At 42.2% G+C, this 18,035-nt stretch overlaps 1 protein-coding gene across 1 annotated transcript in view; it reads left to right on the top strand.

Moving 5' to 3' along the window:
- The window catches only part of ylpm1 (YLP motif containing 1), a 30,597-nt gene that overhangs the window by 10,037 nt on the left and 2,525 nt on the right, over positions 1-18,035 (top strand). The window contains exons 3-19 of the mRNA XM_061746989.1: positions 1,027-1,065; positions 1,409-1,597; positions 1,726-2,225; positions 2,351-5,152; positions 5,230-5,347; positions 6,476-6,605; positions 6,699-6,788; positions 6,879-7,056; positions 7,170-7,193; positions 7,273-7,448; positions 7,570-7,721; positions 7,803-7,865; positions 7,974-8,093; positions 8,208-8,384; positions 8,484-8,567; positions 8,674-8,757; positions 8,849-8,923. Of these exons, the coding sequence (XP_061602973.1) occupies positions 1,027-1,065; positions 1,409-1,597; positions 1,726-2,225; positions 2,351-5,152; positions 5,230-5,347; positions 6,476-6,605; positions 6,699-6,788; positions 6,879-7,056; positions 7,170-7,193; positions 7,273-7,448; positions 7,570-7,721; positions 7,803-7,865; positions 7,974-8,093; positions 8,208-8,384; positions 8,484-8,567; positions 8,674-8,757; positions 8,849-8,923 (5,001 nt within the window). The remainder of the gene's footprint in view (positions 1-1,026; positions 1,066-1,408; positions 1,598-1,725; positions 2,226-2,350; positions 5,153-5,229; positions 5,348-6,475; positions 6,606-6,698; positions 6,789-6,878; positions 7,057-7,169; positions 7,194-7,272; positions 7,449-7,569; positions 7,722-7,802; positions 7,866-7,973; positions 8,094-8,207; positions 8,385-8,483; positions 8,568-8,673; positions 8,758-8,848; positions 8,924-18,035) is intronic.

Here is an 18,035-nt window from a genome sequence, read left to right as displayed (position 1 = left end):
CAGTTGGTAATAATACATTTTATTCATGGGTGCCTTTCTAGACACTCAAGGTCACTGTACAAAGTTAAAAGAGCAATCGGTCCATAAAACACTCAAAAAACCACCAATAAAATACAGTATACACAAAAAAAGCTGGTAAATTGATTCTCAGCGCACAGTAGCGTACCTTGACGGGCTGTTTGAGTTACTGTGCCGTGAAGTTAATTTCTCAGCATGAAAAATGTGTCCTGAGTGTGTGTGAACTTGTTGAAAATCTAGCACTCAATTGGAGAGGCTTGAGAGCCCCGTTACTCAGTCAGTCACTTCTTCGTTTGAACCATCGGCCTCTTTCTTGGGTTTCCCTTCTCGTTCAGACTGGATGGGTTGAGTCACGGGATTACACACGCTTACACCCGTACATCGTCTTAAAGGGGAATGGAAATAGTCTCAGCACACAGTCAAAACAGACAAAAAGACATTTATTTTTTTTCTTTATTTTTTTTATCGAAATGCCAAATTTACCAACATGGCAAAATCGACGTCGGTCATTGCAGTGAATGTCGGTAACGGTAAAGTTTTGGTTTACCGCCCAGGTCTAACATGTCAACATGTTAATTAAGTTAATGCAGTCCCAAAGCCTGTAGGGTAAGTAAAACTTTCAAGGGCTGCAGATATTTTTTTCAAATATTTTATAAAAGGAACTCTTTGTTGACCTAATCCAAGGCAAGGCAAGGGAAATTTATTTATATAGCACAATTCAACACAAGGTAATTCAAAGTGCTTTACATTGACATTAAAAGCGGCAAGACATAATAACAAATAGGTAAGAATAATCCACAATGGTGTAATTACTGCTACCACCACTAACTTGAGATGAGTGTCAAAAAAACACAACATGCAAACCTTTACCACTTGAGGGTTCATTCAACCTGAATGGTAGTCAACCACTTTTACTATCTGCTACAAACATGCCAAATTCAGTTTTCTCAAGAAATGAAGTTGTGGCTAGATCTAAACATTGTGTATATTGTTTGCATACATTTACAGAATCGAAATGTAGAAAACTCGCCTACATTTTCAGACACAGTAAGTCACGATGCCCATTCATCCATTATCATGATGTCCATAGATATTTTATCCCAATTCGTTTCCCTGCCATGTCCTTAGTCATATGAATTGTTTAAGACCCAAGCACATCCATTCACCTCTCTGTGTTGTTTTGCTTGTGCCCGACTATTCATTCAAACTCTCCATGTGTAATGCTTAAAAATGAACAACATTCAGTGTAATTGATTGTGCTTTACATCCTCTGTAGACCCTTGACTCCATTTCAAAATATTCCCATTTTTTTCCATTGACAACTGTTAAGTTTTTCTACTCCAAATATTTCAAAAACAATTTGGCTAAATTTTTCTTTTTCCATTTAAAGCCTGAAGTCCCAAAAGACCCAGAAGAAGCTGCCCGTCTGCAGCAGTTACAGGCTGCAGCAGCACAGTGGCAGCAGGTGCAACAGCAGAGAGTAGGTATACAATACCAAGCTCTCATGCAACAACATGAAAAGCTTCAGCACGTCTTGGAACAATACCAACGGCTGGTTCAGCAACCACCAAATCTACAGGTAACTAATTGTTCAATAGGCTACTAAAGTTTTAGGTTAACTTTTTTCTGGTAATCTTTTTTTTTTTTTTTTTTGTCGACACTACATCTACAATATATAAATGCCAAAATAACTTTCCTTTGTTGCAGTCGATGTCTGCGGAAATGCAGCTGAGGCACTATGAAATGCAACAGCAACAGTTCACGCCTTTATTCCAAGACTGGAATCGCTCCTTTGCCTCGTGGTATGAGCAGTTTCAGACATATCCTCACAAAGACCAACTGCAGGACTATGAACACCAGTGGAAACAGTGGCAGGAGCAGATGAATGCTACAAGTGGCCACCTACAAGAAAGGGTTGCCACTCTTACTGCCATGGTACCATTTGCCTCAAGCCAATATAATAGCGCGATGATGGGACAGTTTAGCCAGTACTCTGGGCAAGAGACGCAACAGATGCAACAGCAGGGAGTAAACCCAGGTGTCCAACAGCCTCCACCTGATGTTGGTCCTAAACCTCCAGGTCTGCAGCCCCCTAGCTTTGTGGCACATTCAGAATCACCTTCTGGACCCCCAACAGACATAGGAGCAAGGCCTCCAGGTCCATTGACTGGGCAGCAGCCAAGTTTCAACAGTGTGAGAGTCACACGGTCAGTTGGGAATGTTTTGTATTACTCTTCTCATTTTTTAATTCAAGTGGTATATATGGTATTATAATTTACTGTTTTTGAATTATGTTTTATGTTTGTTGCATTATGTTGTATGTTTGTTGCAGATTTGACCAGCCACCTCAAGGTTTTGATAGTACCCCAAGGTTCAATCAACCGCAGCAGCGTTTTGATGGCCCTCCAAGGTTTGACCAACCACAGCAGCGTTTTGATGGCCCTCCAAGGTTTGACCAACCACAGCAGCGCTTTGAAGGCCCACCAAGATTTGACCAACCGCAGCATCGTTTTGACAGCCCTCCGCAGTTTGACCAGCCCAAGCAGCGTTTTGATGGTCCCCCAAGGTTCAACCAACCGCAGCCGCGTTTTGAAGGTCCCCCCCGGTTCAACCAACCACGACATCGTTTTGATGCTCCCCCTCGGTTTGACCAACCACGGCAACGATTTGATGCTCCCCCTCGGTTTGACCAACCACGGCAACGATTTGATGGTCCTCCTCGATTTGACCATCCCCCACCTCCACATCAGCCTAAGTTTGATGCCTCAAAGCCTCCCGGCTCTTCACCTCGTTTTGAATCTCCATCTGTTCCTCTAATAAAACAGCAGCAAGGTTCCCAGCCTAAACTGGAGTCAGCAACTAAACAACCTGCAAGTATGGATTCCAAGACTCCTGCAAAACCAGCTGGTCTGTCACAGTCTGATAAGGAACAGAAAAAAACAGAACCTGTTAAATCAAATACTGAAGACATGACAGATGACAATTTGCTTGGAAATGAGGGCTTTTTTGTTCAAAATGACCCTATTCCTCAGACATTACCATCAGACTCGAAACTTGGAGTATCGGATAAAAACAAGGCATCTAACAATAGTGAAAAACCTGAACCTGTCGATAATAAGCCTTCTGTAACTGCTGCTTCTGCTATTGTGTTAAAATCTCCTGCACAAAGTTCTGTCAAATCAGATGGCCCATTGACAAACAGTAAACCACCAGAGAAGCCTGGTGGAATCCAGCCAGAGCCACAAGGTTCTGGTCAAATGATGCCACACCCACACCCCCCAAATCCTCCTCCTGGTAGGGGACGAGGCCAGCCCCCATTGCGTGGACGTGGCCAGATGTTGGGGAGTGGTGATTTCAGGGGACCAAATGCTGTTCCACCTGGGGAGGATATGGGGGAGATGTTGTATGACCAGATGCCACCCAAAGAAAGCATTGGGATGCCAGAAGAGCAGGAGGACTACCACTGGCAAGAGCAATCATATGAGGAATTTGGCAATGATGGGTCAGAGATGCCTTCTGAAGAAATGTGGATGCCAGAAGAACATTACTTCCAAGATGAAGAGTTTTATGAAGAGCAAACAGGAACCCATATGGGGAGAGGGGGACCTCCAGTGATGAGAGGAAGACCTCCTATGGGAAGAGGAGGTGTACCTTTGGGTAGAGGAGGCCCCCCTTTGGGGAGAGGTGGTCCACCAATGGGTAGAGGCGGTCCACCAATGGGTAGGGGCGGCCCACTTATGGGTAGAGGAGGTCCACCCATGGGTCGAGGGGGTCCACCCATGGGCAGAGGTGGACCACCCATGGGTCGAGGGGGTCCACCCATGGGCAGAGGTGGACCACCCATGGGCAGAGGAGGTCCACCCATGGGCAGAGGGGGTCCACCCATGGGCAGAGGGGGTCCACCCATGGGCAGAGGAGGACCACCCATGGGCAGAGGAGGTCCACCCATGGGCAGAGGAGGTCCCCCTCTAGGAAGAGGAGAGCCAATGGATAGGCACTGGGAAGACCCAGAATCAGCTGAGTACTCAGAGGAAGGGGGCCCTTACTGGGGAGAATGGAGACCTCCAATGAGAGGTATGAGGCCCCCATTTCCACCTGGCCGAGGTCGCCCTCCACGTGGTCACCCTGGTTTCATGCCTCCTGGCCGAGGACGCCCAGCTCACCCAGGACATGGGCCAATGGACAACGAGCCTTTAGGCAATGAAATGAACTCTGAAGATACCACCATGGATCCATCTATGCATCCTGCTTACCATGAACGTGATCCTTACGGTCATCCAGCCAATCCAGATGTAGGAAGAGGCAGGAGGCGTGTGCCACCACCACCTCATGAACTCATGGATCCTATGGAGGAGCCATTGTACGATGAAGGAAGAGAACAAGAACTAGATTGGTATGGCCCACATGGTAGAGGCCATCCAATGCTTCCACATGACATGGTAGACAGGGGAGGAATGAGGAGGAGACCTATGGGTCGAGGAATGGGAAGAGGCATGTGGCGGCCAGGTCCAACACATGAGGAACATGATGAAGGGTATAGTGAGGGTTATGCTGTGGATTATGATCATGGAGAAAGACGTCCCTGGCGTTCACCAGAAGACTTTCCTGCCGATGACCATCGCCAAGATACAAAGTACTTTGACGCTGAGTGGGATAGAGAGAGATCTCTTTTGGAGAGAGAGCGTACTCTTCCAGAGAGAGATTATCCTCCCCGCAGAGGACCACCAGAGCCCTTCAGAGATAGATATTGGGAAGATGAAATAGAGAGAGGTCAACCATTTCCATTTGATGAAAATGATAGAAGTAGAGGAGAGCTCAGAGTTCGTGATTACAGGGACGAACCATCATACAGACAAGAGGAGGCACCACGCCCACCATCTTCAGACTGGGATAGGCCTTCTAGGCTTCTTCCACCACCAGAGAGAGGTTATCCTCCAGACTATCCAGATCATAGACCACGCTATGAAGAGCATAGGGAAGACCCTTGTTTGGATATGCCTCTACCGCCTTCTGCACATGTCACTGACTTGCCTGAGAAATCAACTGAACCAGCAAGCGGAGCAGGTGTACTTGCACTATCCCAGCGTCAACATGAGATAATCTTGAAAGCTGCTCAAGAGCTTAAACAAATAAGGTGATTTCTGATCTTTCATTGTTATTTTATTAATAGGTACTACTGTTTGCTAAATTTTCCTTATTTTGGATCCACAGGGAATTGCAAGTGGCACATACTCCTAGTACTGAGCCTGCACCCAAGGAAACTCTGCCAGATCTACCTGTGGGTCTTCTAGGTCTGGAAATCCCCCCAGATGTAAGGAGTGTCCTGAAGGTAAGTAAATAAGTACTAACATTTATTTGTGCCTTATTAGCAAAAGTATAAGGATGATGGACCCAAGATTTTTTTAAGTAGCTCCATCATAAGTACCGTATTTTCGCGACCATAAGGCGCACATACATTTTTTTTTTTTTTTTTTAATGTGCCGGGCGCCTTATGAAACGGTGCGCCGTGTCTATTACCTGAATTACGGTAATCTAAGGCCGGCCACCATGAGAACGGTAAAAAGAGAAGGGGTCGGGTGAAGCCTTGAGTTGCGGACGTGAATGAGACCATCCACTGAGCTGTTTAATGTGGAAACAAATGATGAAGACTTTTAAGGATTTGCTTGATGTGTAAAGTGAAATAAAATACAATCAAACTAAGTTTTGCTCCCGCTCTATTTAAATAAGCACACTTGTGTGTGTGTTCTGCAGCGCGTGTGTTTTGCATGTCGGGAAAGAGGATGCACCTGCCGTGGGTTTGCGGGGTCCGATCGCCGCATCCCCTGGGTAGATCCGGCTGAAATGCCGGTGCTCTTTCCCCGGGAGTCCCTGCTACCAGTCCATGTGGGTTCCTCCAGTCCCGGCCAGTCGGAACCGGTCACTTTCCCCGGTTGAAGCCGCGGTGATGCGCGCTGCTCCAGCCTACTTCCTGGTTCCCAAAGCGGGATCCGATCGAATTATCCTGGTTCCCGCCTGAGCTGGCTGAGACAGGTTTATGTGCGGCGACCCGGTGTTTTTTTTAATTCTTTAATGCGGAAACAGAATATGAACCTTTTGAAGGGTTTGATTGATGTGAAAAGTGAAATAAAATATCCAACTAAGTTTTGCTCCTGCTCTATTTTTAAATAAGCACTCTTGTGTGTGTGTTCTGCAGCGCGTGTGTGCAGCTCCGTGTCTGTAGACTGCGCCTTTTGGGTCGGTGCGCCGTATGTGTGTTTTTAAAACCAAAAATGACACACAAAACTGAGGGTGCGCCTTTTCACACAGTGCGCCGTATGGTCGTGAAAATACGGTAGTTCCTATTCACCAAAAATGTTTAAAATGAGTGGATATTTGTGTTTTGTTTTGCAGTTTTCTTCATTACATTTTGTGAATGAACTTCAGAGTAATATGAAATTCCAAATGTGGTTATTCTCAGGGTATGAGTGTTGCGGCGCAGCCAGGCGCCACTGAAAAACTGTCCTGGGAAACCAGGGCTGCTGCCGAAGATTACCAGCCACCTGCTGCTCCAGTGATGCCTAAAACCGTTGAATACGGACATGGACATGGTATGACATGAATAACCTATATCTATTACAAACCACAATGTTGTTTTTGGAGGTTAGTTGTTTGCAGGTGTTGATTAAAACGTAATATTTTAGAACCTGGAACCACTGTTGAGCGCATCTCTTATGGGGAGAGAATAGTATTGCGGCCTGATCCGTTGTCATCGGACAGGGGCTATGAAAAAGGTCAGTTTAATTAAGTACATTTTCATTTTACAGTTCTCTAAATGTTTATTGCATTATTTATTAAAAAAATAAATAAAACATTTCTCCTAGAAGCGCTTGGTCACAGAGACCCATACCCCAGAGACCCATATTATGAAAGACGATCAGACCCCTACATGGACCGCCGGGACTACGGCAGAGAAAGGGAAATGTACAGAGAAAAGCCTCCTGAATATGAAAGAGAGAGATATGAGAGGGACCGCTATCTTTCACGAGAGAGGGATGACAGGTAAAACTATAGAAGTCTTGACTTCTTTCTTTTTCTTTATTTTTTCTCATCTGCAGAGAAGTGTGCAGCTTCTTTACATGTGTAATATTGTTTTCTGTTTGTTTTTATTCAAGCACACATGTCTTATTTGAAGAAAGGTATTTTATCAAATCGTAATTAAACTCAAGTCACCAGGTGTAAAACGAGAAAAGTAAAAGATTCTCATCCTGTGTCTAGATCTCCCCTGACATCGGCTCAGCGCTCCGGATACAGAGACAGAGATGTTCGAGACAGGGAGAGAAGTGGCAGCCGGGACCCAGACGACCATTACGGAAGACCCGGCTATGACAGACCTCCATATGAACGGCCCGGACTCGACCGCATTGGGCCTGAGCGTTACAGTTCACCTTACAGTATGTTGAAAACGATGTCATTTCAGTGAAATATTCATATTATTTTGGGAGCAATCTAGCAGGGTGAATTAATCGAACACAGTTGAGGAATTTGGGGAAATATTTCAATTTTATCACACAGTGGAAAGAAGAGGTTATGGAGAGGACCGAGGGCCTCCTGCTGCTGCACCCCTCCCCCCTCCACCGCCACCTCCAAGAGTCGAAAAAAAGCCTGAAATCAAGAATATTGATGATATCCTCAAATCGCCTGGAAGATTATCTCGTCCTGAAAGGGTATTAATGACTACAGCGGTGATGATACATGTTAGGTGTCAAATAAATGTCTGAAGAACACTAACTGAAGTGTTTTCACAGATTGTCATTATAATGAGAGGCCTCCCAGGAAGCGGAAAAGGTCATGTGGCAAAGCTCATACGGGTTAGTCTTACTAGGTTATATTTTTAAGTATAAAATGACTAAGAAAATTATGGCTATAGAAGCAGTATTCATAAATACGACTCCTTTTAACGATATCTTTGTTTGTAGGACAAAGAAGTTGAATGTGGCGGCGCACCTCCAAGAGTTCTTGTTTTGGATGATTATTTCATGACGGAGGTCGAGAAAGTTCAGAAAGACCCAGACACTGGGAAAAGGGTCAAAACCAAGGTGAGTCTGACTGATGGACAGACTAACATGCAGTTTGAGTTTTACATTATGAACTGTGTTTAACTTTATAGTCAATAAAGGAAGATAAAGCACGGCACGGCAATTGTCTTACAGGTCCTTGAGTATGAATATGAGCCAGAAATGGAGGATACCTACCGGAGCAGCATGCTCAAAACATTCAAGAAAACTCTGGACGACGGCTTCTTCCCCTTCATCATTTTAGACACCGTCAATGACAGGGTTAAACATTTTGATCAGTTCTGGAGTGCTGCTAAAACGAAAGGTTTTGAGGTAAGTTATGTCCGTTCATGTGAGAGTTTGAAGGGGGGGAAAAAACCCAAACTGTCCACTCGGCCTGAGATAAGATGTTTTGTTTATCTTGTTTTTAAGGTGTACGTAGCTGAAATCACAGCAGACACTCAGACTTGCGCAAAGAGGAATGTCCACGGGCGCACACTTAAGGATATAATGAAGGTTTCAATTCCATCTTAACTGACATGAAATGATGAGATAAATAATTGTGGTGCTTTATGATGAATTTGAATTAAAAAATACATGAGGGGTAAACTTCTGTACACAGATGTCTAACAACTGGGAGTCTTCACCACGTCACATGGTCCGCTTGGATGTCCGGTCCCTGCTTCAAGATGCTGCCATAGAGGAGGTGGGGTTTTTAAGACTTGAGGCCTTGCAGAATGTAATGGTTATAATTTGTCGGTCATTAAGCTAAACTATCATATGCTCTGAGTTTTTAGGTTGAAATGGAGGACTTCAACCCTGAGGATGAGCCCAAGGAAAGCAAGAGGGAAGAGGAAGAAGAGGGTGATCTGGTAGGACATGAAAACTTAATTTGAAAGCTGCCATACTTATTTTCACTCATCTAGTAGGCATCATGCTTTTTTATTAGTCTTTTGATGCTTTCTTTATTGACTAGAAGTGTTATTTCACTGAAAGTGACACAATGAGAAATCCATCAGTTATCATGATTTATTGGTATTAGCAGGGAAAGAGCGCAACGGATGAAGGAAATCAAGAATCAGACTGTTAAAATACTGTAGTATATATGGCGTATGTTCAGTTATTGCTGCTACAGTTGACTGACAAAAGGAGCAGGGTTTCTGTTTCATTTTCTTTTTAACTGTTTGTGGCCATTCGTTCAAAATAATTACTTTTGCAAACATCCACTTGGGATGGACGACACAAGACTTTGTTTAACTGTGAGTTGACTCATATTGTGAGAGCAATTCACACATATTTGATGCAGTGCAACAACTGTGTTGCTCCACATCCACACTCGTTTAGTTTTGCCTTTTCAACTTCCAGTACAACTTCAAAATAAAAGACCCGTTATGGAAATCACTCAAATATGTCAAAGTAAAGCACACAATCAATAAAATACAATGGTTACCAAAAAATGGTGCTTATACTCACATCACCAATTTAAATGGTTTCTGATATTAGCTCTTTTACAAAGTTTACAAACAACTTGCTTTATGTTGGATGACACCAAACCCTCATTAATTTAAGATTCTCCTCATTATAATCTAATTATCAAAGTAGGAAAATATACAAAAATAAAAGCTGCAAATTAAGATGCTAAAAACACATCTTTAACTCAATAATATAAAAAAAAACAAATGGACCTGACCGAGCTGAGTCAGGTTGAAAATGCAACGTCACCAGGCTGCCTGCCACTGATTGGCCAGAGAGTGACGTCTGGTGACTCCTTCAAATCGGCCATATTTAAAACCCAGCAACAGTGACCACGATATTTACTTTACAACTAACTGTTGGTGCAGCGAACAATGGCAAGCAAACCTACTGCATGGTGCAACGAGGAGGTCTACACATTTCTGTACCTCGTGGCCGATGAGAGCATCCAGAGGGAGCCCGATGAGCCAACGCGTTTCACGCCGCCTTGCCAAGAAGGCCCCACCCACATTGAGGTGATACTGAACTGTAAAGAAAAAGACTGGCGAGGCGAGTTGAAAACTGTAAAATGGAAAAGGTGCATTAGGGAAGGGTAATGGGCCGTAAATGCAAAAGGGCTTTTAATTTGAAAAGCCTACATGAAGCATTGCATTGTACGTTGACAAAGTACATTTAACGGATAAAATGATGAAATAAGACCAGCTGTACTAGTAAACTTGAACTACATATACAATTACAAATAAGTCTTTCGACCAACCAAACATGCTTTACACTAAGAAATAAGTGAATTCAGGTCATTATGTAGTCAAAAATTAATTTGCTTAATAGTTCATTGTTCTTTACTCAAATTTTTTTATATATAATGATAAATAAGTTTTCTTAAGAACTGAATTAATATTTTTCATCCTCATTTATTTTGTTAAATCGTTTCTTAATGATTTATCAGCCGGTCAACAATCAGAAACACCATTTTTGTTACCAGCTGAGCAATCTAAATTGTCTTTGTATGCTTTTTCTTTATTATAGTTTTCCTCTTGTCTGAAGCAAAATTACATACATCATGTTCAGAATTAAGGCTGAACGATATCTCATACTTGCCTGGTTCTCTTTGACATTTACACAAGTGACTAGTGAATAAATGCCATAGCTCAGACAGACTGATGAACTTTAATGCCTAATAATGGTTTAAGTATGTGAACTTCATCTAAAACTACTGTACTTTGGCAACTGGTGAGATTTTAAAGACTGCTTTGTCTAATATCTCATATTCAGATGCTAGTTGTCTTTTCACAACTACTTCTGTTGGAAGATGTGTGTGTGGATATCAAAGTAACGGTGGCAATAATCTAACAAACATCGTACTTTGATAAATATAAGGCGGGTTTCTACTAGCGGGAGTTCTGGTTGGTTCTTCAGGGGTAAGACTGTTGACACCTGTCTCCATTACCAAGATCAGCTCTGCAAAAGTGGACTTCAGGAACCCGGGGCAAAAAAACATTCCTGTAGTAGGAGAGGTACTTAGGTTGGCCAACAGAAACTACTGGGGGGGGTCTTTGCTGATCATGATTTCTAAATTACGTCCACGTGACCATAAATCATGTGAACACAACTCATTTGGACCTACTGGACCAGAAACGAGTGTGTTTGATGAAGTTTGAGATGACAAGACGTAACGATGTGTATATAGACCAATGTGTCAGCTCAGGCCTTGTTGGCACATTACGCCAATCTAAACGTCCAGTGGGGGGGGTTTTCTTTTAATCTCAAATCACTACCACTGCCGTGTTAAAAAAGCAACCAAAGAGGCAAGTAGCATCCCTTGTTTCTGCACTGGTCTTTTTTGTCTCCTTTTAAAAGCACGTTACCGCCGTCACGTGTTCAGCAGTGTTTGTTCAATTAGGGGTTCTCGCGTGTCGCTACAATGAAATGGAGAGATGCCGGCTGAGGAGGGGCATCGCCCCCCTCAGAGGTTCCCATCCAGCGGGTTTACCCTCAATTCCTGCTAGTGGAAACACGCCTATAAATACTTGTCATATGAAAGTCATACTTCATGGAGTTTACAGGTTCTCGATATTTAGGACTTGTGAGGAACTGTTTTTACTTTTAATGAAACTTTTCTCAACCAGTTTTTAAGTACAGTTAACGCTTCAGGGGCCTCATTTATAAAGCTTGCGTGCGCACAAAACAGGGCTTGAAAGATGCGCATGCCACCTTCTACGCAAAGGTTGGGATTTAAAAAAAAAAAACGTAACGGGAAAATGTGTGTATCTTTACGTAAACTTTGATCCTAGCGCACGAACATATGGGGAACTGGCGACGCAGACGGTGAGGTGGTGAAATGAAGCCAGATTCATGTCATCACATATCAGACTTATAATATAATAGCGCTGATCGTGTCCCTCTGTGTTTGAAGCACAGCGTCAGTCAGGACTCGGCCACTTCCAGGTGCACCATGCGCTTGGTTCGCTCTGGTGCTGCTGGTGCAGCAGCCGCGGTGCAGGACACGCCGTGCCGGGAACCTCCTCGTCACCCACCGCTTCCAACTGGAGAGTGACTGAGGACATAACAAATAAGTGCCGGGCCACTCTCCTCTTGGCCTCCATTTTCAGATCGCACCACTTCTTTTTTTATTTCTGCCACAGATCTGTCCGTGGCACTCACGGCGTTTAGCGCAGCTACGACGTGCTGCCACTCACTCGCTTTCTTTTTGTTAGTGATGCCACTACTGTGACCACCAAATAATGTCGTTTTCCTGGCCTCCACCTCATGCACAACATCTCAGTCTCCGTGAAATGTAGTGGCACGGTGGCCTGGCTCGACACGTCTCATTCATCCCGACGCACGGCAGAAACAGGCTGCAGGCAGGCGCTGCGCTTGCTCAGCAGGCTTATTTATATGCGAATACAGTCATCAAGTACTTTGCATTGACCATTCATGGTATGAAGTGGGCGTGTAGAGGGCGGGATATGAGGCAAATTCACGTGCGCAACCTTCCAGCTGGACTGTGATTTATAAAGAGAACATTGCGTACAGATGTGCGTGCACACGGTTTTATAAATCAGGATTTTTTTAGTGCGCGCGCCATTTTCGGCTTTTGAGCGCACGTACACTTTTAGTATGAATCCTACGCACTCTTTTATAAATGAGGCCACAGCTTAGTACTGCCTGTAGTCTCATTTCTTTCTTTTTACTTAATCCTCAAATATTGGGCCATCAGGGCTGTTGGAAGCAGCTTTAAAACAAGTCTTTGGTACCGTATATGTTCTTATAAAGTGACTAGAATTACTGACTAGAATTATGCAATCTTGAGAGAAAACGCCTCGTAGGCTAAAGTATCTTTTTGTCTTTTAGCGTCGTATACATATATATTTATTTATTTATTTATTTATTTATTTATTTTAGAAGATCATTTGATTTTATGTTGAGCTAAGATAAAAGATCACAAGCAGCAGAACCAGAAATTACAACCAGTCCAAGTCTGGCTAAACTCTTAAAAGGTACTATTACTACTACCCTACTACATATGACTCCAATTGAAATGTTAGCGTCCTCCTTGCATGAGTACAAATTTAAATAGTTATGTGATGATAAAAAAAATCACATCCATGTCTTTTAAAAAGGAGCTGAAAATGTAATCCTTTGCTAAATCCTAAACAAAAATTTAAGGCAGTGTAAATAAAATGTTTGTTTTTGTTTCTTTTCTTGTTAGATGGACAGTTTAAACTTCATTAAAATTAATATTTGATTACGCTTAGGAAGCAGTGTGTACCTGTTGCCATCTGCCCTCCTATCAGCAAAGTCCAGACAAAGTAACTTTGTTGGCCTCTTGTGTCGACTCCGTTCAAAATTAAAACTAGCTCACTGAGCTACAGACGACATCATGGCAGATGAGACTTGGAGCTAAAGAATACAAATGTTCCAACAAAGTGCCCAATCCTTTTGTAAAAACTTAGCATATCAGGAAATAAGCTGAATAACTGAAATATACTGTCTTTGTGTCACACAGATATTTATATGTTCAGGTCCTTGTTCAAGTCCATGGCAATTTGTAATCCCCCCCCCCCCCCCCCCCCCCCCCCCCTCAAAAAAGGAAATCTATCTTAAAATCTATCTATCTAGCCATCTATCTTAACCTTTATTATCATACAAAAGTGTATATGTGTCCTGATATACATGATTCCTCCCACAACATGTCAACCGTTGATGAAATCAGCCCATACAGCAGTCAGTATGTTTTACATGCAATAATTCACATGAATCATCTAGAACACTTAGAAACTTGAGTAATAAATAAATAAATTCCTACACAAACGTGGTGCAACCCTCTGATTAATCAGTTTGTGCTAAAAACCCTTATACGTTAATAAGAAGCCCTTTCTGTATTTCAGGATATACTCTGCAGTTAAAAAAAATTGTAAATCAAAATGTATTTATATGTTGACATACGATGTGACAGCACTTTTTATTTCTTTCAGTAAAACAAAACTAATGTTACCAAAATATGTTTGAAAATAAAGCCACTGTGAGGTTAAAAAGCAGTCGGCTCACATGTAAAGCCATTTATGGCCGGGTTTTTCCTTCCACATTCAAATGTGGGAAGGAAAATACACTCACACGATTGTTGTACTTTTATCTTACCGCCTAACTTTGATTAACTTTGAGTTAATTACAAACAGCTCAATTAATTAAAGGTATTCCCCGGATTTCCATTTTTACTAGTTATGTTTCTGTTTGTGTTGGCTTTTTTTACACAGCAAGGTTCTCCCGTCATCCAAACTAGGAACCTTTAGGGTGACCTGCATGTTTGTGTGTCCTGACCACAGGACCTGCTCTGATTCAGAACTCCAAATCCTTTAATATTAGATTTATGTTTTAATCTCTGAAATCCTTAATCACAAATTCATCAGAGCAACCTATGCTGGAGGTTTAGTCTTCAATAGTATACTGTTAGAGTATTTGTTTATGCTTGCTTTCCCAGCCACTCAGATCCTTTTTAAGTTTATGGGTGTTGAAGAGGAGCAGGTCTAAATAAACGGAGAAGAACTTTGGGACGCTGTGTAAAATGTAAATCAAAACTGAATGCTTTGGGTCATAAACCCTTTCTTTATTGCCGATTGAACATAAACGAGTGCTTTCGACCAATTATATTTACATTTTGTGATATATATATATATATATATATATATATATATATATATATATATATATATATATATATATATATATATATATAGGGATATTTTTAAATTGCAATAATACATGGGCAAACAAATACTTTCTTTAAACAAGTGGTGGTTGTTAAATGCAAGCAAGACCTGGCCCGTGTTAACATCCATGAAACCTCTGAAGGGATAAATGTTTAGGGTTTTTTTTGTACCAGATCAGGTTAATTTATAAAAAAAACATGAATTTATATTGATTTACTTATTTAGATTTGCAGTCAGCTCGGCCAATGGTGAGCCATTATCCCTTCCTCATCAACATGGTTTCACGCTATACAGGGAAAAAGTATATATCCTATTCTATTTAACTCATTATTTTACAGTCTATGGGGAAAAGAAGCTTCAAAACCACTCGGGCCATGTGACCGACGCTTCATGTATTGTATTTTACTGTCTGTTACAACTGCATCCCTTCTTATTTCTCTAAACTACAGGTTGGGCGAAACACACGTCAATGTCCTGTTGGGGAAATAAAAAAAAGGTGGTAAAAAGAATTTGCGTTAACTTTGATGGCCCTATAAATAACATGTCAGATGTTGAGCGCAACATTTTGTCCTTTCATGGAAAGTATTGAGCTCATTTTGAATTTGGGAATGAAATCTAGAATTAGGAGATTTTCATTTAATTCTATTTTTATTTATATTTTACACAGCTTCCAGTTTACATTTTTGGAAATGGGTTGTATAAAAGAAGTATATACATGTTAATGTATGTGCTGGTATTCATACCAGCATATACATTAACATTTCTCGACTTAAACACTAAAGCCTGGTTTGTGCTTCTCCGTTAACTTGATGCAAAGGGAATTACATCAGCTCAACGCTGTTGTTTAGTTCAACGAAGTTCAACGTTGAGGTGGAAGTTCCACCAACTAATTCACTGGCAAAATGCTTGGGGGGTATTGAGTTTTGTAAAGATCTTTCGGGAAATCACATGAAATGATGCAGTACGACTGTTCAATCACAGCTCCTGCAGTCTGCATCGTGTTGATGCGTAGCCCAAAGATTTTTGAGGTGCACGTTGGGTGATGCAGAACGTCTGCAGAGGCTCTGCATCATAACTGCGTCAGTTCAACGGTTAAGCATAAATCAGACTTAGACATGTGATGCCACTGCCTTCTGTCATGTTTTTGTTCATTTTCAGAAGTTTGTGTTAGCATGACTCTTAAATAGTTGACAATCCTTAATTTCTACAACTTCTAAATTATTGATGAAAAAATACTTTACCTGTTCATTTATTTTGATGTAGTAATAGATCCTCTCTACTCTCTATCTACCAGTTTGTGCAGTTCTTTTTTTTTTTTGTTTCTAAATCTACTGGTTTCTCCACATTGTTCCTGTGTTTTGCTTCCTGCTACACTCATCCACCTTTTGCAGTTTGACGCAGCTTCTGCCAAATAGACTGCATGTATTTTTCCTTAAAAGATGCTTTTTAAATGTGTAAAATGTCATTTCCAAGCTCTTGTTCAGTTGTAGATACACCGCCTTCACCCACTGTGATTCAGCAATTGCTTGAATCTTTAAAAAGGAGGAAAGAACATCCCAACCAATACTTGTATGCATTTTATGAACTTTCATGTTGACTTAATCCTGAATTTGTATGTTTATTATGACTTATTCAGGTTAAAAAGCAACACCAGAGTGTACCATGAAAACAAACAGTTTTGTTTTTTATTGTTTGCTCATGAAACACAAATGTAACTGCTTATAGCACGTGGAACTTATATAGGCCAAGTTGTAATCTATGCAATGATCTATCAGGGATGAATCAAACTTAAGTTTCCTCTTCTGAACCTCAGCTCCCTCACAGGGAAGCATCGTGCTTCTGCTGCGCTGCCCCAGCCGCTGAGCATCACGGTCATTCAGGGTAAAGAGGCCCGTCAGATGCAGTCCTGTTCGTTTAAGATACGGCCCATGTTTTTTTTTTGTTTTTTTTTCTTTCTTTCTTTTTCTTTTTCTTTTTCTTTTTTTGCACTCAGTTAAGTTGAGCCATGGAAACTGGATAAACAAGTGGTTCTCAACTATTGGAGGAGAGGTTTATTTTTGAAGCCACAAAGCAGTTTTTTTTTTTTGTTTAGTTTTTTTTAACCTTTTTTTTTTTCATAGGGATTATAGCAGAAAGGACATGGTGGGAAATACTGATTACCACTTGTTTCTCACTGATCTTGAAAACTTGAGGTAAACTCATGATCTCCCGAATCCAGCTGAACATCCAGTTTGAAAGTCCTGTTCTTCTGAAGGGGTCCTGGTGGGACCTGCCGTAACGCTTGAAACTGGACAAAAATCACTGCAAAACTGAATCAAGCTTAAAGTTCAGGTCTTAGGGGAGTCGCTTCACAGTGTTGGAAAAGTGTAATGATTACAATAGTCTGATTATAACTTTTTAAAGGAGCTTGAGACAAGAATAAGAAATGAGACTCATTAGCGCCACGACGGCCGTCGGGGGTACTGCAGCCAACAGCGAAGCCGGCACGGGAGAACGCGCATGCAGCGTCATTTGACGTCACATCCGCAGGACAGCGCGGGAAATTCGGGCCCAGAATTGCAGCACATTTTGCAGCACACAGCCTGTTCAAGGCAACGGAGAGATACGCTAGAGGGATCATTCTTTTTGGTTTGGAACGCTTCATCTGACCTTATTACTAGAAAACTTAAAATGTATACGCATTTTTTTCATAAATCCTGCCTCAAGCTCCTTTAAAAAACATGCAACTATATCACATCTTTTCAGTGGTACTGACGGTTTTTTGTTAAAATCAGACTAACACGGAAGTCAATTTACTCCTGCAGTGTGCATTCCATAGACTGTATAAGAAAAACTGGACAAAGAGACGACCAGTGATTTTAAAGCCTCTTTCCCTCACGTACTGCGCGCTGCTATGTTGGGAACAAGCGCAGCTGGCTAGATCACCGCCAGCACTCGGGCCCCGCGAGCAGCCAGGTCAGGCAAGGCACATTGGTGTCGCCTACGTGACTGTCCACGGGTCCCAGCAGACGTCTGTAACGCTCCCCGCTCTTTCTGCTCATCCATGCCGGAGGAGCTGCCAAAATGCTTGTGGACGTCCGCAACGGGACTTCTCGTTTTCAAATATCGTTTCAGCTGCTTTTAGCTGTCGTATGGCTCGCACAAGTTCCCTGCCCCTCAGCTAAGCTGCGTTCTCTGACGCTTCGACACCAACTCGCCGTGGCCAGCTGATGAACTGCAACCGAAACCACATCCTGTTGCATCAAACTAGCAATGATGATGAAGCCTCAACACAGACGCATGCTGCACGTGTCTGTTTTCAGTC

This window comes from Cololabis saira, chromosome 18 (genome assembly GCF_033807715.1).
Source record: "Cololabis saira isolate AMF1-May2022 chromosome 18, fColSai1.1, whole genome shotgun sequence".
NCBI classification, from domain to species: Eukaryota; Metazoa; Chordata; class Actinopteri; order Beloniformes; family Belonidae; genus Cololabis; species Cololabis saira.
The sequence above is the reverse complement of the archived record's forward strand: the minus strand, read 5'-3'. Positions and strand labels throughout refer to the sequence as shown.